This window comes from Neofelis nebulosa, chromosome 2 (assembly GCF_028018385.1).
Source record: "Neofelis nebulosa isolate mNeoNeb1 chromosome 2, mNeoNeb1.pri, whole genome shotgun sequence".
Classification (NCBI taxonomy): domain Eukaryota; kingdom Metazoa; phylum Chordata; class Mammalia; order Carnivora; family Felidae; genus Neofelis; species Neofelis nebulosa.
The window spans coordinates 189127636-189154421 of record NC_080783.1 but is presented as its reverse complement, the minus strand read 5'-3'; the positions used below and the strand labels follow the sequence as shown (position 1 = coordinate 189154421).

General features: G+C 38.0%; 1 protein-coding gene across 1 annotated transcript in view; it reads left to right on the top strand.

Moving 5' to 3' along the window:
- The window catches only part of LOC131504900 (coiled-coil domain-containing protein 30-like), a 59432-nt gene that overhangs the window by 14152 nt on the left and 18494 nt on the right, over positions 1-26786 (top strand). Inside the window, exons 6-10 of the mRNA XM_058717805.1 lie at positions 956-1149; positions 4600-4689; positions 7010-7163; positions 17256-17327; positions 24239-24354. Of these exons, the coding sequence (XP_058573788.1) occupies positions 956-1149; positions 4600-4689; positions 7010-7163; positions 17256-17327; positions 24239-24354 (626 nt within the window). The remainder of the gene's footprint in view (positions 1-955; positions 1150-4599; positions 4690-7009; positions 7164-17255; positions 17328-24238; positions 24355-26786) is intronic.

Below are 26786 nucleotides of genomic sequence, written 5' to 3'. Positions count from 1 at the left end.
ACATGAAGTGAGAGTGAAACCAATCAGCCCTGGCTGTGCAGTTTTCTCCAGCAACATTCAGCTTCTGGAGTGAGGTGCAGTGGGGCTGAAGGGTTGGACTTAAACAGGCTGGAATTCTGTCAACCAAGTATAATGGAAGGAAAGAGGGGCATGGGAGTTGTGAATGTTTCAAGAGAGTGACGATAACAATGAACTGATTGGATGAATCTAAGCTAGTTAAGAAAGTGAGAACAAGAGTGGGGTAAGGAACATTGAGCAGTGTTTCAAGTCAGTGGATTATAGTTACCAGTATGGCCAAAAACTTGTTGACATCCAGCTGCTAGAAGTACATAGGAAGGGGTGATTGGGGAATGGGATGCTTGAAATTGAGACTGGGGAGTTGCTGCTAATGACTCCCATAGAGTTACTATGGGAGTAGAGAATGAGATGGCGTAGAGGACTCTTTGGAAGTTAGTTGCTAAACAGACTGAGAAGCCAGGGCACTAGAATAACCTATCTGAATGTTGAAATCACCAAGAATTTTGGTAGGACTTGTTGCGCAATGTTATGCAAGTTAATTGGCTTGTCGGTGCCTGCATCCTTGTCTCATAAATGAGATAATCATGTTTCCTACCTCAGTGGCTTTTGCAAGGATTAGATGAGATAAATTTATCTTAAATGCCTAGTACAATACCTGCCACATAGTAAGCACTCAATAAAACAACAACGAATTTTAAAGTTATCCAATAGTAAGAATATCTACCATTTTTGAGAACCTTTTCCCATTTTTTTTTGTTATTATTTCTGAAAGTTTGCAAACACCCTGGACAGATAGAAAGAAGAGTGGTAGTAACAGTATAACTGATTTTTAAAATTAATTTGCTGTGTAATTAAGAACACATTTAACATCATATAACCGCAATTATTTGCCTGCATTTCTTTTAATAGTTTTGTATTTGTTATTTCTTCCGAACAGAAGTGCAAATAAAAGAGGTTGAAGAAATGTTGTATCAAGAGGGCTTATCTGAAATAGCTCTGAGCAGCCCCAGTGAACAGATTGCATACTTACTGGTAGAAAGAAGTACACTCTTGCAGAAACTGGAAGCCCGGGGCCCAAAGCCAGAGTCACAAAGGTGTATGACCAGTAAATTCCTGAAAGAACATCCCCAGGTATTCTGAAATTAACTAGGTAATTGAATAAGAGGCAGGCCAGTCTTTTAGTATTTGTTTTTTCAATCATTCATTCATTAAATTATAAGGAAGCCGGTTTTAATAATGCTTATGGGGCGCCTGGGTGGCGCAGTCGGTTAAGCGTCCAACTTCAGCCAGGTCACGATCTCGCGGTCCGTGAGTTCGAGCCCCGCGTCAGGCTCTGGGCTGATGGCTCGGAGCCTGGAGCCTGTTTCCGATTCTGCGTCTCCCTCTCTCTCTGCCCCTCCCCCGTTCATGCTCTGTCTCTCTCTGTCCCAAAAATAAAATTAAAAAACGTTGAAAAAAAAAATTAAAAAGAATATGTTTTAGGGCACCTGGGTGGTTCAGTCAGTAAAGGGTCTGACTCTTGATTTTTAAAAAAAATTTTTTTTATGTTTTTTATTTTATTTTGAGAGAGAGACAGAGTGTGAGTGGGTGAGGGGCAGAGAGAGAGGGAGACACAGAATCCAAAGCAGGCTTCAGGCTCCGAGCTGTCGGCACAGAGTGCGACGTGGGGCTTGAACTCACGGACTGTGAGATCATGACCTGAGCCAAAGCCGGACACCCAACCAATTGAGCCACCCAGGTGCCCCTGACTCTTGATTTTGGCTCAGGTCATGATCTTACGCTTCTGCCTGAGTCTGAGCCCCACTGTGGGATTCTCTCTCTCCCCGTCTCTCTCTCTGCCCCTCCCCTACTCACATGCTCGCTCTCTCTCTCTCAAAATAAACTTTAAAACAAAAAAAGAATATAGGTTTTAGATTGGGGTGGACTTCCCCTGCTACTTGTTTGTGGTATGACTTTGCACAAGTTACCTTTTGTGAACCTTGATTTTCTCATTAATAAAATCTGAGATCCACTCAACTACTCCACAAGGTGATCATGAAAATGAAATAACACATATAAGGCTCTAGAATAGTACCTCACACATTTATTAGCATTATTGTAGGGGACTTTTTCTCCACAAAAATCTGTAGTAAAAGGTAAAAGATTTATGCCATCTGAAAAAAAACCAGAGTATTAATTAGCATTATTGTTTTTATTTATTGAGAACATTCCATGTGCCAGGATCTGTGCCAGTGGATGTAGAAACAAAGTCAAGTCAGACATGATTTGGACTTCCAAGGAACTTACAAGCTAATGGAGGAAGGAAAAAAAGCCAGTGGTTACAGTTCAGTGTGGAAAGTCCCATGATAAAGGCACAGAAGGCTAGGGAAACTCAGAGGAAGGGCTGAGTCAGATGTGATGAGTTACGGGACAAGAAAAGCCTTCCAGAAGAGGTGTTGAGTAGGATTTTGAAAGCTGAATAGGTGTTCATAAAGCAGCTGGGAAAGGCATTGCTGGCAGGGGAAACAGTGTATAATGCATACTGGTTCATGTGAGTGAATGCTAAGAGATGTGGCTGGAGATATTTTCAGGAACCACATCATGGTGAGACTCATATGCTGAACTGAAGTTTGTACTTAGCACCCAGCAATGTTCCTGGATCACAGTAGAGGCATAAAATCATTTTTTAAACGATTTTATTTTTAAGTAATTTCTACACCCAATGCGGGGCTCAAACTCACAACCCGAAGATGAAGAGTTGCAGGCTACACTGACAGAGCCAGCCAAGCGCCCTGAGGCATAGAAACATTTGGAATGCATAGATGATGGACTCGGGTGTAGAAGGTCTGGAGAGTCACTAAATAATTTTAAGAGGAAAGAGTAACAAGCTGATTCATGTTATTACAAAATCTGAGATTTTGATTTTTGGTTGTATTGAATCTATAAATCAGTTTAAGAGGAATTTACTATCTTAAAATATTGATGGGATCTGTGATCATGGAATATCTCTCCATGTATTTTTAAAAGTATATCAGTAAAGTTTTATGATTTTCCCTACAAAATCTTGCACTCTTTGTTACATGTATTCCTAGGTACTTCATATTTTTGGATGCTATTAATAGCAAATGCTATCTTTTTTAAAAGAATTTAATTTTCTAATTATCTTTTGCTGGTATTTAGAAGTATAATTATTTTACATATTGGCCTATACCTAGGATTGTTGCTAAAAATTTCCATTCATTTTACTTATTTATTTATTTCTAAAATATTTTTCTATTTATTTTTAAAAATATTTACTTATTTATTTTGAGAGAGAGAGAGACAGAGAGACTGAGCAGGGGAGGGGCAGAGAGAGAGGGAAAGAGAGAATCCCAAGCAGGCTCTGTGCCACCAGCACAGAGCCCAACATGGGGCTCAAACTCATGAACTGTGAGATCATGACCTGAGCTGAATTTAAGAGTGGGACACTTAACTGACTGAACCACCCAGGTGCCCCTTGTTTATTTTCTTAAGTAGGCTTCAAGCCCAGTGTGGGGCTTAAACTCACAACCCCACAATCAAGAGTCACATGATCCACTGACTGAGCCAGCCAGGCTCCTCTCTCGTTCAATTTAGTAAGTAATTTAAAGATCTAAAGTATTTTCTACCTGTACAATCATATTACCTAAGAAGAATGATGCTTCTGTTTCTTCCTTTTCAGTCCTTATTCCTTTTAATTCTTTTTCTTGCCTTATACTGGCTAGGCTCTCTAGTATTATCTTGAAATTCATCTTATCACTGGTATTATCTGGTATTATTGTCTTGTTATTGATATCAGAGAAAGTATTCAATGATTCACTATTAAGTATGATGTTTGCTGAATGTTTTGTTTCAAATGGTACTGTTTATTTATTATTTATACTCTTATTCCTAGTTTGCTAAGAGTTTTTATTAGAAACCAGTGGTAAGTATTTTAAATATTTTTTTTATAGCCACTGAGATGATGAAATGATTTAGAACTTTAATCTGTTAATGTGAGAATTTTGTTGATTTATTTTTCTAATGTTAAATTTGTTTTGCATTCCTGGGGCAAATCTAGCTTGTTCATGATATATTATCCTTTCTAGATATTACTAGCTTAGATTTGATAAAATTTTGTTTAAGATTTTTACATCTATGTTTATGAGTAAGACGATTGCCCTGTGATTTTTCTTTCTCATGTTATTTTTGTTGGGTTTTAATCTCAAGGTTTGTCTAGCCAGTGTTAGCCAACCATTTTTCGTTATTTCCTCTATCATGAGAATATTTAGATAATTTTTCCTAATCTCTCTCGCATGAAATTTTAATACTACTGATAGAGTTCTATTTATATACTGTGGAGTTCTATTTATATACTGTAGGTATATCTTGATTTGTAATAAAAAGAGTAAGATTTTTTTTGCCCCGTCAGAGTCAATTTTCACTCCCTTGGGGATGATATTGTCTCATTGAGAATGCATGATCTAGCCTCACAAAATGGATTGGACTGTGCTCCTATATTTTGCTTTTAAAAAAAAATTTAAATGACATTATTTAGGCAGACTGATTGATGTAAATTTCATTTATCTCTTGTTATTTATTTAGGAGAACTTTGAACAAAACCACCAGCCTCTGCGGAGAGAACAGGAGAAACATCAGGAACATGTGCAGCAGTCTAAAAAAAATCTGAGAGAGGTAAAAAAACAATCCTTTACTTAATAGTAGCTTTTACCAACTATTTTGTTTGAATATATTAAAATGTATAGATTCGTGCTGTGAAAATTATAAAATTGTGCATAAAAGTATTATAAACACATCACAAAAATTTGAGAAGAAAGAAGTTAATACTGATTTTTATTGAATGTATCAAAATTTAAACAGCATGTGTTATATCCCTTGAAAAATCACTTTGGGATAATACATACTTCTTCCCAAATATGTTTGGAGCCCTTTTTGTGGGTAGTCCTTTAATATATAGCACATTGTTTTGAGTAGAATCAATTCTCTTCATAGAATTACATTTTTTGATCTGAGGAAATGTTATTAAGCACTAAATCCAGTGAATAAAGTATTTGCTGGGAATTTAACCACAGGAAGTAACCCAAGATAAATATATATGGTTGAAACTGTATATCATAGCGGGTTGTTTTGTTTTGTTTTTTGATTTTTTTTTTTTTTTTGAGAGAGAAAGAGAGAGAAAGAGAGCGTGTGCACATGCACGTGCACAAGCGGGAAGGAGAGAGAGAATCTTAAGCAGGTTCTGCACTCAGCGCAACCCTGAGATCATGACCCCCGCTGAAATCAAGAGTCTGTCACTCAACCAACTGAGCCACTCAGGCACCCCTCATAGTGTTGTTTTAAATAGCAAAATTTGGAAACTACCAAATGCTTAAGTGATTATATAAATCATGTTGCACCCACTCTGGAACATTAGATAGACTTTATTTATTTATTTATTTTTATTTTTTTTATTTATTTATTTTTTAATTTTTTTTTTTTTAACGTTTATTTATTTTTGAGACAGAGAGAGACAGAGCATGAATGGGGAGGGTCAGAGAGAGGGAGACACAGAATTGAAACAGGCTCCGGGCTCTGAGCTGTCAGCACAGGGGCCCGATGCGGGGCTCGAACTCACGGACCGCAAGATCGTGACCTGAGCCGAAGTCGGCGCTCAACCGACTGAGCCACCCAGGCGCCCCTAGATAGACTTTAAAAATTATCGTTACAAAATCGGCGCTGTTATGTGGGAAAATGTTTCTCATACAATGTTAAGTGAAAAAGCCAGACAGAAACGTGTACATAGATTGGGATTATGACTATGTAAAAAATGTCTATAAATAAAAAATATTGCAAGGATATATACCGATACACTAGCAGTTTTGTTATGTATATGGCATTTTGGTTGTCTTCTTATCTTTTAGAAAAATTTGTATAATGACTATATAAATTAATACATATTTGGGGATCAAAAGCAAGGTATAATTGAGACTGAATTTCTTAGCTCTTAAAATGCTTTGAAAATAATTACAGGGGCACCTGGGTGGCTCAGTTGGTTAAGCATCCAACTCTTGATTTTGGCTCAGGTCATGATCTCATGGTTTGTGAGTTCAAGCCTTGTATCATGCTCTGTGCTGACAGCATAGAGCCTACCTGGGATTCTGTCTCCCTCTCTCTCTGCCTTTCTCCTGCTTGCTCTCTATTTCTCTCCCAAGATAAATAAAAATAAACTTAAAAAGGGGCGCCTGGGTGGCGCAGTCGGTTAAGCGTCCAACTTCAGCCAGGTCACGATCTCGCGGTCCGTGAGTTCGAGCCCCGCCTCAGGCTCTGGGCTGATGGCTCGGAGCCTGGAGCCTGTTTCCGATTCTGTGTCTCCCTCTCTCTCTGCCCCTCCCCCGTTCATGCTCTGTCTCTCTCTGTCCCAAAAATAAATAAAAAACGTTGAAAAAAAAATTTAAAAAAATAAAAAATAAAAAATAAACTTAAAAATAAAGAGCAAGGTATAATTGAGACTGAATTTCTTAGCTTTTAAATGCTTTGAAAACAATTTCAGAAAAGGAGCTGGAGCTGTAAACATGATTTGAGTGTGTGCATATCTTGAAATTAAATGAAATACGTTATGTGAATGAATTTTATAAACTGTATTTAATGGGCTGTATACATGAGGATGACTTTCTCTCTTTTTTCCAGATGATACTCACTTTTATGATAAAGTTTCTATTTTTTATAATTCAATAATTTAAATTATATATTTAATTTAATATAATTATATGTATAAATTATATAATTTAAATAATAATCTCTTAGATTAGGTTGAACTATATGAAGTTGTACGTTTATAGTGGAAAAAGATTAAATATCACCAACTTTATATGGTTTAACTTAATAAAAGAAATACATATAAATGAAATTGTTTGCTACTTTCCTTTGTTAGCTTTCAAACGCTTGTAGGAAATAGTGCAGTGTTATAAGAGTACATTTAATTTTTGTTTTATGACTAAAAATAGTTTTATTTCAGTCCCACGATGAAGACCTGGAAAAAGATAAAACATCACAAAACTGCCTAGAGAGAAATGCAGAACAAGTAGCAGAGAGGTTAGGGATGGCCCAAGAAGAAATCCAAAGGCTCACTGATGAGCTACAAGGGAAGGAGAAAGAACAGAGTAAATTAGGTAAGTTGTGGTTACAGAGGAACATTTCTGACCATGTTTTAATTATATATTATATATGATACCTTATATATTATGTTATGTATTATATTATATATAATATTATATATTATATATATTATAGTTGACATTTTCTCAGGATAGAATTTGAGTACATTGAGGGAAAAAAAATCTCAGTTTGATAAACAGCTTCTTTTTCTCCAGTGTCCAGAAATGTTTTACTGAAGCATAAGCATAACCTACCTACCAAAATGCTTAAGTCCCAAGTTTACACCATGCCGTGCAACAGATTCCCAGAAAACCCCTTTTTGTTTCTTCCTTCTAGGTCTACATCTTACTCAGAAGTAACTTTTAGCATTATTTCTGAGTTTTGATTGCAGGCAATACACATTCTTAAATTGGGTTTGTTTCTCTTGTTCAATCTTATGTTTGTGAGATTCCTTCATGTCATTGCATGTAGCTGTAGTTTATTCACTTATGCTGGTTGTGTAATATTCCACTGAATAAATATTCTACAGTTTACGTTATCTAGCCATTCTACTGTTGATGGATATTTACATTGCTTCCACTTGTGGCCTATTACGAATAGTGCTGCTATGAATATTCTTGGACTTACCGACACATTTCTGTTTGTGATATACCTAATTATTGGATCAAAGGGTTATGTGTAGATTCTACTTTGGTAGATAGCTGCCATACTGTCTTCCAAATAGTTGTATTAATTTAAGCTCTCCTCACTTGTATGTGAGACTTTGTGAGTACTTGATATTGTCTATCTTACTAACTTTGCCTTTTCTGGTGAGTGGGTAGTGGTATTTAGTTATGGCTTTAATTTGCATTTCGCAAATGGCTAATGAAGTTGAAAACCCTCTCATAATTTGTTGTTATTGTTGTTGTTGCTCATTTGAATATACTATTTTGTGAAGTACCTGCTCAAGTCTCATGTATATTTTTCTATTGGGTGGTATCTTTTATTAATTTGTAAAATTTCATTTTTTTTCTTTTTTTTTAAGTTTACTTATTTTTGAAAGAGAGACTGCAAGGGGGGAGGGATAGAGAGAGGGAGAAAAAGAGAGAGAAAGGGAGAGAGAGATTGAGCAGGGGAGGAGCAGAGAGAGGGAGAGAGAGAATGCCAAGCAGGCTCTGTGCTGTCTGTGCAGAGCCCAACGAGGGGCTCTATCTCAGAAACTGTGAGATTGTGACCTGAGCCGAAATCAAGAGTTGGATGCTCCACCGACTGAGCCACCCAGGCGCCCCTAATTTGTAAAATTTCTTTATATATCCTTGGGACTGTCGGCTGGGTCAGCCAGTTGGCGGAGCATGCAACTCTTGATCTCAGGGTCATGAGTCCAAGCCCCATGCTGAGTGTTGAGATTACTTAATAAAAAAATTTTTGTTTAATTCTTTATGTATTCTGGATATGAGCCTTTTATTGGTTCTAAATGTTACGTTGGAGTTTTTGCTATATCGAAATGCTAATATTTATCAAGTCAGGTTTAACACAGTTATTTTGTATGGCTTCTAGGTTTTCACTCATAAAGCCTTTTCTATATCACTATAAGATTATTGAAATGTTCATCTCTATGGTGTTTTATTGTGCTTTTATGGTTTCATTGTTTATATTTCAATCTTTGCTTTATCAATAATTTATTTTAGTATAAAGTTTAAACTTTTAAAACTATCCCCTTTCTATATTATAATTTACAATGATTATGAAATTAGGCTGATTTTCAAATGCAGCATATAGGTTTCTTTAGGATCATATCTTTAAAGGGTTAAACGTATAAAACAGTAATTATTCCGCCAAACTGATCGTGGGTTTAAAAACAATATCAGGAGGGTTGAGATTTTGTTAAGTATGTGTTTTAAATAATGAACACAAATGAAATTTTTGGAATATGGAATTTTTCTATATCCTAATAGGGTATATACACCATTATATATATTTGTTAAAATTCACTGAACCATACACCGATAAGGGTGAATTTTACTGGATGCAAGTTAGAAACCCAATTTTAAAAAATTTTTGAAAAGAAATTCGGCTATGTGAGTATGATGAGAAGCAGTCTTTGCTGCTTGCAATACAGAAGGAAAAAGGAAAAGCAGGACACCCATTTTTTTAGTCACATTTGGACACAACAGAACTCAATCACATGGCACTCTGTTCCATCAGCAGTGGTTGGTCTGGTAGATCCTAAACTATTAACTGAAAGTTGTCACCACAGTAAGTATACTGGGGGGCTGTTGGGAAGCTGAATTAGCAAGTCCTTTAAAAACATATGTAGTATCATGGGGCACCTGGGTGGTTCAGTCGGCTGAGCATCCGACTTTGTCTCAGGTTATGATCTCATGGTTTGTGAATTCGAGCCCTGCGTTGGGCTCTGTGCTGACAGCTCAGAGCCTGGAGCCTGTTTTGGATTCTGTCTCCTCTCTCTGCCCCTCCCCACTCGTGCTGTGTCTCTCTCTGTCTCAAAAATAAATAAATGTAAAAAAAAAAAAAGTTTAAAAACATACGTAGTATCAAAAAAATTAAAATAAAATATATGTAGTACCAAAGTGTGCCCTAGATATAACTTCTTGAGTCATCGGTTTACAAGTCAGAATGTATTCCTAGGTAAATGTGTTATACAACAGTGTTTACCAAGTATCAGTCTACTTTCAACACTCTTTTTTTTTTTTTTTTTTTTTTTGAGAGAGAGGGCACAAGTGAGCAAGGGACAGAGAGAGGGAGAGAGAGAGAAGTGGGGCTCACCTGATGCAGGGCTCCAGTTTTACCTGAAGTGGGACTTATGTTCACCCAAAGTCAGATGCTTAAAACCGAGCCACCCAGGTACCCCCAAACTGACTCTTCAAAAAAAAAAATTTTTTTTAAGTTTATTTAATTTTGAGAGAGAGACAGAGACAGAGACAGAGTGTGAGTTGGGGAGGGTCAGAGAGCGAGGGAGGCACAGAATCTGAAGCAGGCTCCTGGCTCTGAGCTGTCAGCACAGAGCCTGAAAAGGGGCTTGAACTCCTGAGCCATGAGATCATGACCTGAAGTCAGAAGATGCTTAACTGACTGAGCCACCCAGGTGCCCCCAAACTGACCCTTAAATGAAGGACTCTATTTTAGCTTAATCTCTACCTCTGTCTATATCACATCCAAAACCTTGGATGGGAATGAAAAATTTTGGACAATAACAAAGATATTCTTCAAGAATAAAAAAAGAGGGTCACCTGGGTGGCTCAGTCGGTTAAGTGTCCGACTTCGGCTCAGGTCATGATCTCATGGTTTGTGGGTTCGAGCCCCGTGTCAGGCTCTGGGCTCTGCTGATAGCTCGGAGCCTGGAGCCCACTTCGGATTCTGTGTCTCCATCTCTCTAACCCTCCCCTGCTCGACTCTTTATCTCTCTTTCAAAAATAAATAAGCATTAAAAAAAAAAAAGAATAAAAAAAGAATTAATGTCAAATATTTATAGTATTCTTCAATAAATAAATTATATGAAAAAGATGAATTTTTTTTTTCATTTAAGGGAATTATTAGCCAGTTATAATGTGTGGACTTTACTCGATACTGATTGAAACAAATTTTTAACATTTGTGAAAAAAATTGGAAATGTGGATATTTACTGGATATGTAAGGAATTGCTAAATTTTCTTAACCACATGTGTATTGAATGTTGAAAAAGACTTCTTTTAGAGATATATAGTGAGATATTTATGGTTGAACAATATGTCTGGGATTTGCTTTTATAAAGACCCCTGTACCACACCCACACACAAAAAATAACTCAAAATGGATCACAAAGCTAAATATAAGAGTTAAAACTGTAAAACTCTTAGAAGAAAACATAGTAACTCTTCATGATCTTGGATTAGGCAATGATATTTTAGTAGAGCACCAAAAGCAAAAGTGGTAAGAGAAAAACTAATAAATTGGACTCAGTCAAAATTTGAAACTTTTTACAAATTAAGTTATTTATTTATTTTAAGAGAGAATCCTAAGCATGCTCTACTCTGTCAACACAGGGCCCAATGCGGGGCTTGATCCCATGAACTGTGAGATCATGATCTGAGCCAAAATCAAGAGTCAGACACTTAACTGACTGAGCCACCCAGGTGTCCCCCAAATTGAAACTTCTATACTTCAAAATACAACATCAAGGGACACTTGGCTGGCTCAGTCAGTAGAGCATGTGACTCTTGATCTTGGGGTTGTGAGTTCAGGTCCCATGTTGGGTATAGAGATTACTTAAGAAATAAAATATATTTTTTAATTTTTAAAAGTTTTATTTATTTATTTTGAGAAAGAGAGAAAGAGAGCATGAGCATGGGAGGGACAGAAAATGTGAGAGAGAATCCCAAGCAGGCTCTGTGCTCAGCGTGGAGCCCAACACAGGGCTCCAACTCACAAACCATGAGATCATGACCTTACCCAAAATCAAGAGTCAGACACTTAACCAACTGAGCCACCCAGGAACCCCTTAAGAAATAAAATCTTTAAAAAAACAAAACAAAACAAAACAAAACAACATCTGAATGTCCCAATCAGATGTGAATATTTCTATTCATCAGTTTTTTGGATTTGTTTTATATTAATAGTGACACAAGTAAATAATGATATTATTGTCATGAATCTAATATTTGCAGCTAGATGAATAATTACGTGACTCATTAAATCATAAAAGGAAAACAATTGTATTTCTATATGCTATCAAGAAATTATTGAGGGGTGCCTGGCTGATTCAGTCAAGGGAAACGTGATTTTTGATCTTGGGGTTGTGGGTTCGAGCCCCATGTTGGGTGTAGAGATTACTTAAAATCTTTTTAAAAATAAACTATTGAGAAATGAAATAAAAATTACCACTTGCAATATCAAAACAAAACAAAACAAAACAAAAAAAACAACCAACATCAAGAAAGTGAAAAAGACAACTCACAGACTAGAAGAAAATGTTTGCAAATCATGTTTGATACAGGACTTATATTTAGAATATGTAAAGAATTCTGATAATAGTAAAAGAAAGCTTGATTTAAAAATGAGCAAAATAGGGGCGCCTGGGTGGCTTGGTCGGTTAAGCGTCCGACTTCGGCTCAGGTCATGATCTCACGGTCCGTGAGTTCGAGCCCCGCGTCGGGCTCTGTGCTGACAGCTCAGAGCCTGGAGCCTGCTTCAGATTCTGTGTCTCCCTCTCTCTCTGCCCCTCCCCCACTCATGCTCTGTCTCTCTCTGTCTTAAAAATAAATAAACGTTAAAAAAAAATGAGCAAAATATTTGGGTAGACATTTCTCTGGAGAAGATATATGAAAAGATGCTCAATATCATTAGTCACGAGGGAAGTGCAAATTCAAACCACAATGAGATACCAGTACACACACACTAGAATGGCTATAAAAAAAACAAAAACAAACAAAAAAAAACAAAACAAAGCATGACAAGTGTTGGTAAGGATGTGGAAAGATTAGAACCTTCATATATTACTGACGGGAATGTAAAATGGTACAGACACTGGAAAATAATTTGACAGTTTCTCAAGATGTTAGATGTAGAATTATCATGTGGCCCATCAATTTAACTCTTATGTATCTACCCAAGAGAAATGTGCGTGCGAATGTTCAGAGCACTATTTACAATAGCCAAAAGATAGAAGTGACCCAAATGTCTCTCATTGGATGAATGGATAAACAAAATGTGATACAGTAATTCTGTGTAGGAAATAGTTAACAGAGACCTGACACTGCTGTCCTTAGAAAGGCATGCTTGTGAGGTCAGCCCTTGACTAGCATCTGGGAACTTGGATTTTGGGAGTGTTCCCACCATTCCCTAACTGATAATAGGGGCTCACTGTGCCTAAACTGTTTGTGCAAACAGTGTGGTTTATACTTATATAGGGTCCCAGGATACAATTTCAAGGTGGGAGAGGGGTGTTTCTCTCACACCACCCAGCAATTCTTGGACATCATTTGGGTGTCCTACGTTTCAACTTAATTCTGACACTATTTACCTTTAATTCTGACGCTGTCTACCTGAAGATAGTGTCAGATTGTACAGGCTAAGGCTCAGTCTTGTAAGACTGCTCCCCTCCTTCAGATGCCAGTTGCAAGCCTAGGGTATCACCTGTGCTTCTGACCAACTGGCTATAGATTGGAATTTCCAATTACCCCCTCCTTGGGTTTGATGAATTTGCTTGAGTGGCTCATAGAACTCAGAGAAATATTTAATTTGCTAGATTACTGGTTTATTATGAAAGGATATAATTTAGGAATAGCCGGATGGAAGAGATGCATAGGGCAAAGTATGGGGATGGTGTGCAGAGCTTCCATGTCCTCTCTGAATACATCATCCTCCCCAAACCTCCATGTGTTCAGCAAACCAGAAGCTCTCCAAACCCTCTCCTTCTGGGTTTTTACAGAGGTTTCACTACAGGCATGGTTGATTAAATCATTCGCTATTGGTAATTGACTCAACCTCTTGCTCCTCTCCTGTCCCTGGAGGTCAGAGGATAGGACCTCTAATCCCATGGTTGGTTCTCCTGGAAACCAGCCCCTGTTGTTAATTGCTGGCCAAAAGTCATCTCATTAACATAAGATGGCTTTATCGCTCTCATCACTTAGGAAATTCCAAGGGTTTTAGGATCTCTGTGCCAGAAATGGGTTGAAGATAAGGTCAAATGTATATTTCTAATCACAAAGTGCAGTATCACGGTGCTCAATACCTGCCTTCCTTCTGAGAATCTGGAATTTTGGTACCTGGTGGGCAGAAGTGGTATATATGTGACTAGCTAGCCCCAAACAAAAACCTTGGGCGCTGAATCTCTAATGAACTCCCCTGATAGAAGATACTTCACATGTATGATCAGTTTGTTGCTGGAGAAATTAACCACACCCTGTGTGACTCCACTGGAGAAGACTCTTGGAAGCTGGAGCCTGATTTCCTCTGGCCTTTGCCCCATGCACCTTTTATCTTTGCTGATTTTGCTTTGTATCCTTTTGTTGTAGTAAGTATCAGCTGTGACTATTAGTATATCTTTAGTCCAGTGAGGCAAGTCCTAAGAGTCACCGAACCTGGGAGTGTTTTAGGGGACTCCAAACACTCATGCAATGGAAGACAATGTGCCTGTAAAAACCAAATACTTAACGCTTGCTACAACATGGATGAATCTCAAAAACATAATGCTAAGTAAAGAAGTCAGATGCAAAAGGTCACATATTGTATGATTATATTTATATGAAGTGTCCAGAAAAGGCAAAGTAGATTAATGGTTGCCCAGGGCTAAGAGTGGGAATTAGGGTTAACTAAATGGGCATGAGGTTTCTCAATGGGGTGATAGAAATGTTCTAAAATCAGATTGTGGTGGGTTTCACAAATGTAAATATACTAAAAGTCATTTAATAGTACACTTTAAAAAGGCAAATTTTATGGTATATAAATTGCACCTCAATAAAGCTGTTAAAAATAGAAGAACTGGTGGAAATAGGTATTCCTCACCTGGTATACACATACCTTTTCCAAGTTATTCAAAAATCAACTACAATATAGATGCTGCTATGAAGAGCTTTTGCAGATGTAGTTAAGGTCCCAAATCAATTGGCTTTAAGAAAGAGAGATTATCCTAAGTGAGACTGACCTGATCAGGCGAGCCCTCAAAAGAGGTTAGGCTTTTCCCTGAAGAAGATATTCAAAGTGTGAGAAGGATTTGATGTAAGGTAAATTCTCCTTTGCTGACTTTGAAGATGGAAGAGACCACGTAGCAAAGAATGTTGGTTGCTTCTAAAAGCTGATAGACCTCCCAGGCTAACAGTTAGCAAGGAGATGGGGACTTCAGTCCTACAACCATGGGACTGAATTCAGCCTGCAGCCTGAGTGAGCTTGGAACTACATTCTTTCCCAATACCTCAGAGATGAACACACCCAGCTCATACCCAGCTCATACCTTGATTTCAGCCTCTCACGAATCTTGAGATCATGACATGAGCCAAAATCAAGAGTTAGACACTCAACCAACTGAGCCACCCAGGTACCCTCATTTTAAGTCACTGAGTTGTGGTGATTTGCTTTACAGCATTAGAAAACTAGTGTATAATAGTTATGGATATAAATGAAACAAGATTGGCCATGGCTTGATAATTGTTAAAAGCTGGATAATTTTTAAAAAAGCTGGATGATAGATATAGGTGTTTCCATAACTGTTCTATCTACTTTTGTATATGTTGGAAATTTTCCTTAATAAAAAAAGTTCTTTTTTTTTTTTTTAAACGTTTTTTATTTATTTTTGGGACAGAGAGAGACAGAGCATGAACGGGGGAGGGGCAGAGAGAGAGGGAGACACAGAATCGGAAACAGGCTCCAGGCTCCGAGCCATCAGCCCAGAGCCTGACGCGGGGCTCGAACTCACGGACCGCGAGATCGTGACCTGGCTGAAGTCGGACGCTTAACCGACTGCGCCACCCAGGCGCCCCAATAAAAAAAGTTCTTAAAAAAATACCCAGGGCAACCACTAAAAGGAGTAGACTTAGAAAATAAAACTGTCAAACAGTAGAGAGGTCATAGAAACTTGGTCATAAAACCAACACAGTTTTGGAAATATTACTAGTTTAAATGCTCTGAGAGAGAGCTATGATTTTCAAATATCTGTGTGGACATGACAGGAGATGCTAACCTGGCAGTACGAGTTCATGCATTTGGTGGTCTCTGATATACCTGACTTTGGTATATGACATATTTGGTGTATGTGTTATTGTAGAAATAGGTTTGTTTTTTTTTAAGTGGAAATTAAATCTCATGTTCACAGAACCTCTCAATTACCTCCTCGGTACTTTAAGCTTCCACAAAAAAATTTATTGTGTAGAGTAAATTCTGAGCTCTCTAAGGCTTTTCTGGTTTGCCTCCTGCGTATCTATCCAGCTTCATATCCCACATTTCCCCTAATCCTTTGCTCTGTAGGCCCAAGCAGTATCAGACTACATATAGTCCCCAGAACACTCAATGTTCTCTCCTACCCATTCTCTTTCATTTATGCTCTTCACTCTCTCTGAAACATCCTCCCACCTGCTATCATTCTACTCCCTCTCTTTCCATAGATGAACACTTAGGAAAATCATTGTTCTAGTAAAACAGAGTAATTCTTACATCTCTGGCACAGTGGAGTCAAACAGACCTGAGTTCAGATCTCAGATTTACCATTTGCTTGTTGTGTGACATCGAGCAAGTTGGTTAATTCTTCTGAGCCTCCCTTATCTTATCTATAAAATGAGAATGCTAATATCTACCCTGAAGGTTTGTTATAACGTTAATACATCTGACACTAGTAACTGCTGTTGCCAGTAGCAGTGGCAGTAATAGTATTGTTAGGGTCAGAATCTAATTTTAGGTGAATCTGGTAGATTAGACTAGGATTTACTCCGAAGAACTGAGCGTTTTGGGGTCAATAATGAGACATGGACGATTGTGCTGATGTACTTACTTTGTGATTAGGAATGATCTCATAAGATTCACCTCAGTCTCTTACCTCTCGGAGGTTCTTCATCCTGACATAGGAAGCCAACCAGACATACCATTGGTGATGACTAGACTCCAGGAGGCCAAATGATAAAACCTGGATTAGAAAACGCAAATCCGGTTGACTCCAATGCTCCATGTTCTTGCCCCATACCATTCTGCCATCTTCATATAATTCTTGAATAGTATCAAAAGATACTTCCTGAAATTCTGTTGTTTTGATATTTCTAGCAACTACTGGTAAAATTCTAAATATTACTGATTGCAGGAACTAATTTTAATATTTCTGAGTATAGTTGTCTTTTTTTAAAGCTAATAGTACCATGCTTAAAAAGTTTAGCTTTTTTCTATTTGTTTATAGTAGTCCCAAATTCTTCAGCATGGAATCTAGTTAGGGAAACAGAAATATTATCAGATCAGATAATCAGGAATAATAATAAGGTGCAGCAGGAACACCAAAAGGAGTCTGGAAAAGCTTCCTGGAGGTGACATTTATGCAGAAACTTAATGGAAAATCAGCAGAAATAGAGTGTTCCGAAACAGGAGACCACTTCAGATTTGATCATTACACTAACCATTCACTCCTTACAGAAATATTTTGTTTCTTTTTTCTTTAGACTCTGCACTTAAGAAGGCTCAACTAGAAATAGAACACTTGAAAGAAAATTTGATAAAGCTGAAAGAGAATGGTGAGTCATGCATGTTAGTAGATATAATGTTTAATAATACATTAAACAATAATTTAATATGTATTAAATATGTTTTAATATAATAATATCTTTAATAATAATACTAATAAAGCACTATTGCCATTGTTACTACTTATTTCTACTACTATTACCTTACTTATCACTTACTGCTTACTAAGTAACAGGTGTTCTCCCAGGCACTTTATATGCATGAACTCTAATCCTCACAACCATTCCAAGTAGTATTATCATTCCCATTTCAAACACAAAAAAACTGAGTTATGGAAGGTTAAGTGAGTTATCCAATAGCTACATTAAGTATTAATGAATTAAGTAATGCAGAGGGAGTATTAGAACCCATGTATCTGGGTTAGTCAGATACTCATGTATCTGACTCCAAAACCTGTGGTCAACACCAATAATACCTATTTTGCCCCTGACATCAAGACACCTTATGATGGATTTAACAATACTTCACACACACGTGTTCACTGGGAAGCCAATAGGCTTGGAATCCGTGGTGAATTAGTTAACCTGTCCCTGGCTTGACTGTAAAAATGCTACCAGCTATAAATAATACAACAAAAGTTGAGTGTTGTAATGGTTAGCAACTACAAAAATAATTAAAAACGTGTTACCAGTTTTAAATAATTCTAAAATTGAGCTTACCCGGTGATACTGTGATTTATAATAAGAAATTTATATTTAGTCTTTGGCCCTGTTTCTGACACCAAGCTTCTAAAACCCTGCAAATTTCCCATGTGGAAATTTGTTAATGAGGACTCTTGGAAAGCCCCTGGTTTACCAATGCTGGAAGGGGACAGGGCTGGAGACTGAGTTTAGTCACCAATGGCCAATGGATTTAATTACTCATGCCTATGAATGAAGCCTTTATAAAAACCCCAAAGGACAGGGTCTGGAGAGCTTCTGGTCAGTGAACACATGGAGATTTGGGGAGAGTGGTGTCCACAGAGAGGACATGGAAACTCCTCACCCCTTTACTCATACTTTGCCCTGTGCATTTCTTCTATCTGGCTATTCTTGAGTTATATCTTTTTATAATAAACTGGCAATCTAGTGAGTAAAATGTTTCTCTGAATTCTGTGAGCCACTCTAACAAAGTAATCAGACCAAGATGGGGGTCGTGGCAACCTCTGATTTATAACCAGTCAGTCAGAAGCACACATAACATGAGCTTGCCATTGGCATCTGAAGTGGCGAACATTCTTGTGGGACTGAACCCTTAACCTGTGCAATCTGATGTTATCTCCAGCTAGATAGTGTCAGAATTGAGTGGAAGTATAGGATGCCTGGCTGGTGTCCAATAATTGCTTGGATGTATAGGAGAAAAGAACCCTTACATTGTAATTGGTGATCAGGATTGTTAACCCTCCTTTTCAAAAGTATGTGATACAGTTATAAACACTGCCTCCTTAGTAATTGATAGAACAATAAAACAAAATCAGTAAAGATATGGAAGACTTAAGAACACTACCAGCCAGGGGCGCCTGGGTGGCGCAGTCGGTTAAGCGTCCGACTTCAGCCAGGTCACGATCTCGCGGTCCGTGAGTTCGAGCCCCGCGTCAGGCTCTGGGCTGATGGCTCGGAGCCTGGAGCCTGTTTCCAATTCTGTGTCTCCCTCTCTCTCTGCCCCTCCCCCGTTCATGCTCTGTCTCTCTCTGTCCCAAAAATAAATAAAAAAAAATAAAAAATAAAAAATAAAAATAAAAAAAAAGAACACTACCAGCCAACATGATAATTATAGAAATTGATAATTATGGAAATTTTTGATAATTTCTATAATTGATAATTATAGCAAACTCCACCAGATCACACATTCTTTTCAAGTATACATGGAATGTTCACAAGGAGAGACCATACTGAGCCATAAAATACATTTCTGTGGAAGAACTGAAATCACAAATTATGTTCTCTGACCATAATAGAATTAAACTGAAAAGCAATAACAGAAGTATGTTTTAAAAATCCCCAAATATCACAATTGCACCAAGAAGCATAAAATACCTAGGAATCAATCTAACCAAAGATGTAAAATATCTGTATGCTGAAAACTATAGAAATCTTATGAAGGTAATTGAAGAAGATATAAAGAAATGAAAGACATTCCCTGCTCATGGATTGGAAGAATAAATATTGTCAAAATGACAATACTACCCAAAGCTATCTACACATTCAATGCAATCCCAATCAAAATTGCACCAGCATTCTTCTCGAAACTAGAACAAGCAATCCTAAAATTCATATGGAACCACAAAAGGCCCCGAATAGCCAAAGTAATTTTGAAGAAGAAGACCAAAGCAGGAGGCATCACAATCCCAGACCTTAGCCTCTACTACAAAGCTGTCATCATCAAGACAGCATGGTATTGGCACAAAAGCAGACACATAGACCAATGGAATAGAATAGAAACCCCAGAACTAGACCCACAAATGTATGGCCAACTAATCTTTGACAAAGCAGGAAAGAACATCCAATGGAAAAAAGACAGTCTCTTTAACAAATGGTGCTGGGAGAACTGGACAGCAACATGCAGAAGGTTGAAACTAGACCACTTTCCCACACCATTCACAAAAATAAACTCAAAATGGATAAAGGACCTGAATGTGAGACAGGAAACCATCAAAACCCTAGAGGAGAAAGCAGGAAAAGACCTCTCTGATCTAAGCTGTAGCAATCTCTTACTCGACACATCCCCAAAGGCAAGGGAATTAAAAGAAAAAATGAACTACTGGGACCTTATGAAGATAAAAAGCTTCTGCACAGCAAAGGAAACAACCAACAAAACTAAAAGGCAACCAATGGAATGGGAAAAGATATTTGCAAATGACATATTGGACAAAGGGCTAGTATCCAAAATCTATAAAGAGCTCGCTAAACTCCACACCCGAAAAACAAATAACCCAGTGAAGAAACAGGCAGAAAACATGAACAGACACTTCTCTAAAGAAGACATCCGGATGGCCAACAAGCACATGAAAAGATGCTCAACGTCGCTCCTCATCAGGGAAATACAAATCAAAACCACACTCAGATATCACCTCACGCCAGTCAGAGTGGCCAAAATGAACAAATCAGGAGACTATAGATGCTGGAGAGGATGTGGAGAAATGGGAACCCTCTTGCACTGTTGGTGGGAATGCAAATTGGTGCAGCCACTCTGGAAAACAGTGTGGAGGTTCCTCAGAAAATTAAAAATAGACCTACCCTATGACCCAGCAATAGCACTGCTAGGAATTTACCCAAGAGATACAGGAGTACTGATGCATAGGGGCACTGGTACCCCAATGTTTATAGCAGCACTCTCAACAATAGCCAAATTATGGAAAGAGCCTAAATGTCCATCAACTGATGAATGGATAAAGAAATTGTGGTTCATATACACAATGGAGTACTACGTGGCAATGAGAAAGAATGAAATATGGCCCTGTGTAGCAACATGGATGGAACTGGAGAGTGTGATGCTAAGTGAAATAAGCCATACAGAAGACAGATACCATATGTTTTCACTCTTATGTGGATCCTGAGAAACTTGACAGAAACCCATGGGGGAGGGGAAGAAAAAAAAAAAAAAAAGAGGTTAGAGTGGGAGAGAGCCAAAGCATAAGAGACTCTTAAAAACTGAGAACAAACTGAGGGTTGATGGGGGGTGGGAGGGAGGGGAGGTTGGGTGATGGGTATTGAGGAGGGCACCTTTTGGGATGAGCACTGGGTGTTGTATGGAAACCACTTTGGCAATAAATTTCATATATTGAAAAAAAAATCTTCCTCATGAAGAAAACTCTGAGTTCAGATATCTTCACTAGTGAATTCTAAAAAACTTTTTAAAGAATAAATAATACCAATTTTACATAAATTCTTCCAGAAAATTGAAGAAGACAGAACACTTTCCATATGGGCAGCATTACCCTGATAACAAAAACCAGGAGGAAATGTTACAGTATCCCTGATGACTATAGAAGAACTTGTGAAAGTATGGAGAGTAAGAAGTAACTTTGGGAGTAGTTGTGTTTCTCCACAATGAATTGGCCAAATAAATGGCTATGCATCTATTAATAAGAATGACATAGGGGCGCCTGGGTGGCGCAGTCGGTTAAGCGTCCGACTTCAGCCAGGTCACGATCTCGCGGTCTGTGAGTTCGAGCCCCGCGTCAGGCTCTGGGCTGATGGCTCGGAGCCTGGAGCCTGTTTCCGATTCTGTGTCTCCCTCTCTCTCTGCCCCTCCCCCGTTCATGCTCTGTCTCTCTCTGTCCCAAAAATAAATAAAAAACGTTGAAAAAAAAAATTTATAAAATAAAAAAAAAAAAAAATAAGAATGACATAGATGAATGTGCATGACATAAATAGATGTCTGTGATATGTTATCAGGTGAAAAAAGCAAGTTGTACAGTACTATATGGGGGACAGTGTTATTTTGGCTTTTATTTTGGGGGTCTGGGTGTATGTGTGTGTGTGCCCACAGGACTTTGATGAAGTGGTACACATTAATGTGGGGCAGTAGAGTCGTGAAGACACCGGAATAATTTTGCGTTAGTTGTAAATACCTGCTGCACTGAGTGTTTCAACTGTCAACCACCTACCCCACTATCCCAGCTCCTTCCAGCCCCTGTCTTCCCAGCCGCTAAAGGAATAATACTTGGCAGTTCTCTAGAATTTTCCTCCTGAGCTCATTCTTACAGGTGAAGGTCCATGCTTTAAGAGTTGTTAAATATTTTTAATAAAACCCTGGTCTGTATGTTAGAATGTGTATATAGAATCTTTTGAAGAGTATTTACTAAGTATTAATATTATTTTGGGTGAGGGTGGTGAATAAGGGTTAGATGAGAATATTCAGTTTGAACATAACATTGTTTGTTTGTTTGTTTGTTTGTTTGTTTGTTTAACTAAAAGCCTATATTCCATTTGTGATCAGCAAAACAATATTGCATTTAAAACAACCCATAATTCAACTGCATTTTTAAGATTTATGAAAACTAAAATTCTGGTAACCTCCAGTGTGGACAAACGGGGAGTGTCATTGTACAGAATGTAACTTTGTACAATCTTTTTGAAGATTTGTTTTGGCAGTATCTATTACATTTTCTAAATGCACATATCAGCTGATCCAGTGGTCCGATTTCTGGGGACTTGTTTTTTGGAAGTAATGTCATAAGTACCTAAAGATTGATGAAAAAGGATAATAATTTTAGAATTGTTTATAAGAGCAAGTCATTGGCAACACACCTGAATCTTCATCAGTAGGGGAAATGAACGCACTGGGCAGAATAAAATGAGAGGATGTGTTGAGACCAGTAGATTAGTAAGTGATGTATGAATAAGATGGACTAAAGTAGAGAGGAATACATTACTGATATGACACAGCTGCATACCCAAAATATATATTGAGTGAAAGAAGCCTCACACACAAAAAATATGCATATTAAGAATCCATTTGTATGAAAACCAAGAATCAGTAAAACTAATTTAAAAGTAGTTCCAAATGAGAAATGGAAAATGACTTTGTAAGGACAGTCCTGTAAAGACATCCATGATACAAAACAACAACAACAACAACAACAACAACAACAACAACAACAACAACAAAACCCACACATCGATATGGTAAAGTTGCAGACAGATTGTGTAGCATCATTTAAATCTTTGAAAGATTCCACAAGCCAAAAAACAAATGTCTCTGTCTCTGTATATATGCACCCACCCACTGACACATATACAAGGTGGGATTGTGAATGATTTTTTTTTTCTTTTTGGTGTGTGTTCAGCACTTTTCAAATTAAAAAAATTACATGCTAAGAGGGGGAAAGGAAAAGGAAGCAAGGGGGGAAAAAAGGAAGAAAGGAAAAATACAAGGAATAATTAATACAAAACAGGTGATAAAGAGGGAAAACAAAGGAGACTCTTTTTTAAGTTTATTTATTTTATTTGTGTGTGTGTGTGTGTGTGTGTGTGTGTGAGAGAGAGAGAGAGAGAGAGAGAGAGGAAGCACAAGCCAAGGGAGGGGCAGAAAGGGAAAGAGAGAGAGAATCCCAGGCAGGCTCCATACCACCAGCACAGAGCCAGAGCCCTACGTGGAGCTCGAACTCACAGACTGTGAGATCATGACCTGAGCCGAAATCAAGAGTCAGACGTTTAACCAACTGTGCCACCCAGGTGTCCCAACAAAGGAGACTTTTAAGCAGAAGAAAAATAAGAGAAATATATGTGGAAATGGCTAAAAAGAAACAGCTACAAATTCAGGAAAGTTTCCCATAGCAAGTTTGCAATAATAAGGAAACTGATGAGCCCTGGAAAGAGCAGGTCTTAGAGTGGACTACCATTTTTTGGGCTGTGGTGCAGGCAGAAAGATGGTTTTGATACATTAACTTGATTTAGCTTAGAAAATCTGTCCATTCACTGCTCGTGGCTCACCATTTGTTGTCTGGGGGGCCCTACCGTTGCTGAATAGAAGTGTCTAGGAGTGTATGTGGTATGTATGAGAGATAGGACCACAAGCAAGTAGGAAGATAATTTTCTCTGCTGCTGAACTTCTAGGAGGTAGGCTCCACTGCTTTAAAAGTACATCTCCTCCAAGAGCCTCTAGTGCCAAAAACCCTATCCTCAAAATATCCAGCTCTGGGGCGCCTGGGTGGCTCAGTTGGTCAAGCGTCCAACTTCGGCTCAGGTCATGATCTCATGGTCCATGAGTTCGAGCCCCGCGTCGGGCTCTGTGCTGACAGCTCAGAGCCTGGAGCCTGCTTCAGATTCTGTGTCTCCCTCTCTCTCTGACCCTCCCCTGTTCATGCTCTGTCTCTCTCTATCTCAAAAATAAATAAACATTAAAAAAAAAGTTTAAAATATCCAGCTCATTAGTCTGGTGTGAGAAACAAAAAAAACTGTGTTCTTTTCTGTTTTAGATTCAATTGACCTACAGAAAGCAAAGGAACATAATCAGAGACTGGATGAAGAAATTCTGGCTTTAAGAAATCGGGTTCGATCACTTGACTCAGAAAAAAAAGCGCTTGGAGAAGTAGTAAGTTGTTGAATGTCATTTGTTCTTAGAATTTATTTAAATGGGTATAAAATAACAATCAGCAGCTAGAGCAACATAGATCTGTATTACCTATATATATGATTGTATATATATATATATATATATATATATATATATATATATATATAGTCATTAATGAGGACTGATACTGGCGGCTATAGCATCCCAGATAGATGCCATACTGTGACTTAGATGACCTATCAGTATTTATATTTTATACATTTTAGCTGCCTGTGCTAAACAGTAATGTGACTGCTCTTATGTCAGTTTAGGACCTTTTTAATAAGGATTTAGATATCAGTTTACACTTAATTTAGCAAATAGAAATTATTATTCTATTATATTGGATAAATTTGAGTTGTGCCACATTGTTGAATTATTTCTTTTTAGTAATGTATTGATTTTTTTAATTTTTAGTTTTTTTAATGTTTATTTATTTTTGAGAGAGACAGAGACAGAGCGTGAATGGGGAGGGGCAGAGAGAGGGAGACACAGAATCTGAAACAGGCTCCAGGCTCTGAGCTGTCAGCACAGAGCCCAATGAAGGGCTCAAACTCACCAACTGTGAGATCATGACCTGAGCTGAAGTTGGATGCTCAACCTACTGAGCCACCCAGGAGTTCCTGTATTTATTGATTTTTAATATGGACTTCTAAGTTCTGGATATATGTCTCTTCAATTTTAGTTTATATTCATTTTACGGTCATATCTCTAGTGTCTCACACAACAGCCCACATAAACTAAGTGCTCAAGTAATTTTGTTGCAAGAATGAATAAATACCCAAGAGGATGGCTATTATCAAAACAACAGAAAACAAAAAATGTTGACAGTAATATGGAGAAATTGGAGCCCTTGTGCATTGTTATTGAGAATGAAAAATAGTATTGCAGTGACTATAGAAAACAGCATGGCACTTTCTTTAAAAAGTAAATGTAGAATTACCATATGATTGAGCAATTCTGCTTCTGAGTATATACCCAAAGAATTGAAAGCAGGGACTTGAACAGATTTGCACACTCATGTCACAGCAGTGTTATCCACAGCATCCAAAAGGTTGAAGCAATGCAAGTGTCCCTTGATGGATGAATAGATAAACAAAATGTGGCACATACATTTGGAATATATAGATAAACAAAATGGAATATTACTCAGCCCGAAGGGCATTCTGACCTGTGCTACAACAGGGATGAAACTTGAAGACATTATGTTAATTAAAATGTTAGTCACAAAAGGACAAATAGTGTATGATTCCCTTTACATGAGGTACCTAGAGTAGCAAAATCACAGAGACAGAAAATAGAATGGTGGTTGCCAGGGGCTGCGGCGGGGGGGGGGGGGGGGGGGAAGAGAGGGACAGAATAGGGAGTTCTTATCTAATGGGTAAAGAGTTTCAGTTTTGGAAAATGAAAAGAATTGTGAAGACTGATGATGGTGATGGTTACATAATAATGTGAATGTACTTAATAGTACTGAACTGTGTGCTTAAAAATGGTCAACATGGTAGGGACGCCCATGTGGCTCAGTTGGTTGAGCGTCCAACTCTTGATTTCGGCTCAGGTCATGATCTCACTGTTCATGGGACTGAGCCCCAAATCAGGCACTATGTTGACAGTGTGGAGCCTGCTTGGGATTCTCTCTCTCCTTCTCTCTTTGCCCCTCTCCTATTCATGCTGTCTCATGCTCTCTCTCTCAAAATAAATAAATAAAACTTTTTTGGGGCGCCTGGGTGGCTCAGTCGGTTGAGCGTCCGACTTCAGCTCAGGTCACGATCTCGCGGTCCGTGAGTTCGAGCCCTGCGTCGGGCTCTGGGCTGAGGGCTCAGAGCCTGGAGCCTGCTGTAGATTCTGTGTCTCCCTCTCTCTCTGCCCCTCCCCCGTTCATGCTCTGTCTCTCTCTGTCTCAAAAATAAATAAAAACGTTAAAAAAAAAATTTTTTTAATAAAAAAATAAAAATAAAAAAACTTTTTTAAAAAGGTCAACATGGTAAATTTTGTGTTACGTAGGTTTTATCATAATTTTTAAATGTAACCATAAGCCTGAATAAACAATGACTGTTCAAGTTGTCTTAGTCTTTGTAAATTTATATATTTAATACTGACATATACTTATATGTTTAATACATGCATGTACATATATACATCTGCATGATAAAATTGAAGAAGGGTACATCCCACACAGTGTTGTTTCTGGAAAGGGAAAAGGGATTGTGGGGTAAGGTTATGATAGGATAATATCATTTTTTTTTTAAGTTTATTCATTTTGAGATGGAGCGTGTGAGTGGGGGAAGGGCAGAGAGAATGGGAGACAGAGAACCCAAGCAGGCTCTGCACTGTCAGTACAGAGCCCGACTCAGGGCTCGAGCTCAAGAACCATGAGATCATGACCTGAGCCAAGATCAAGAGTCAGAAGC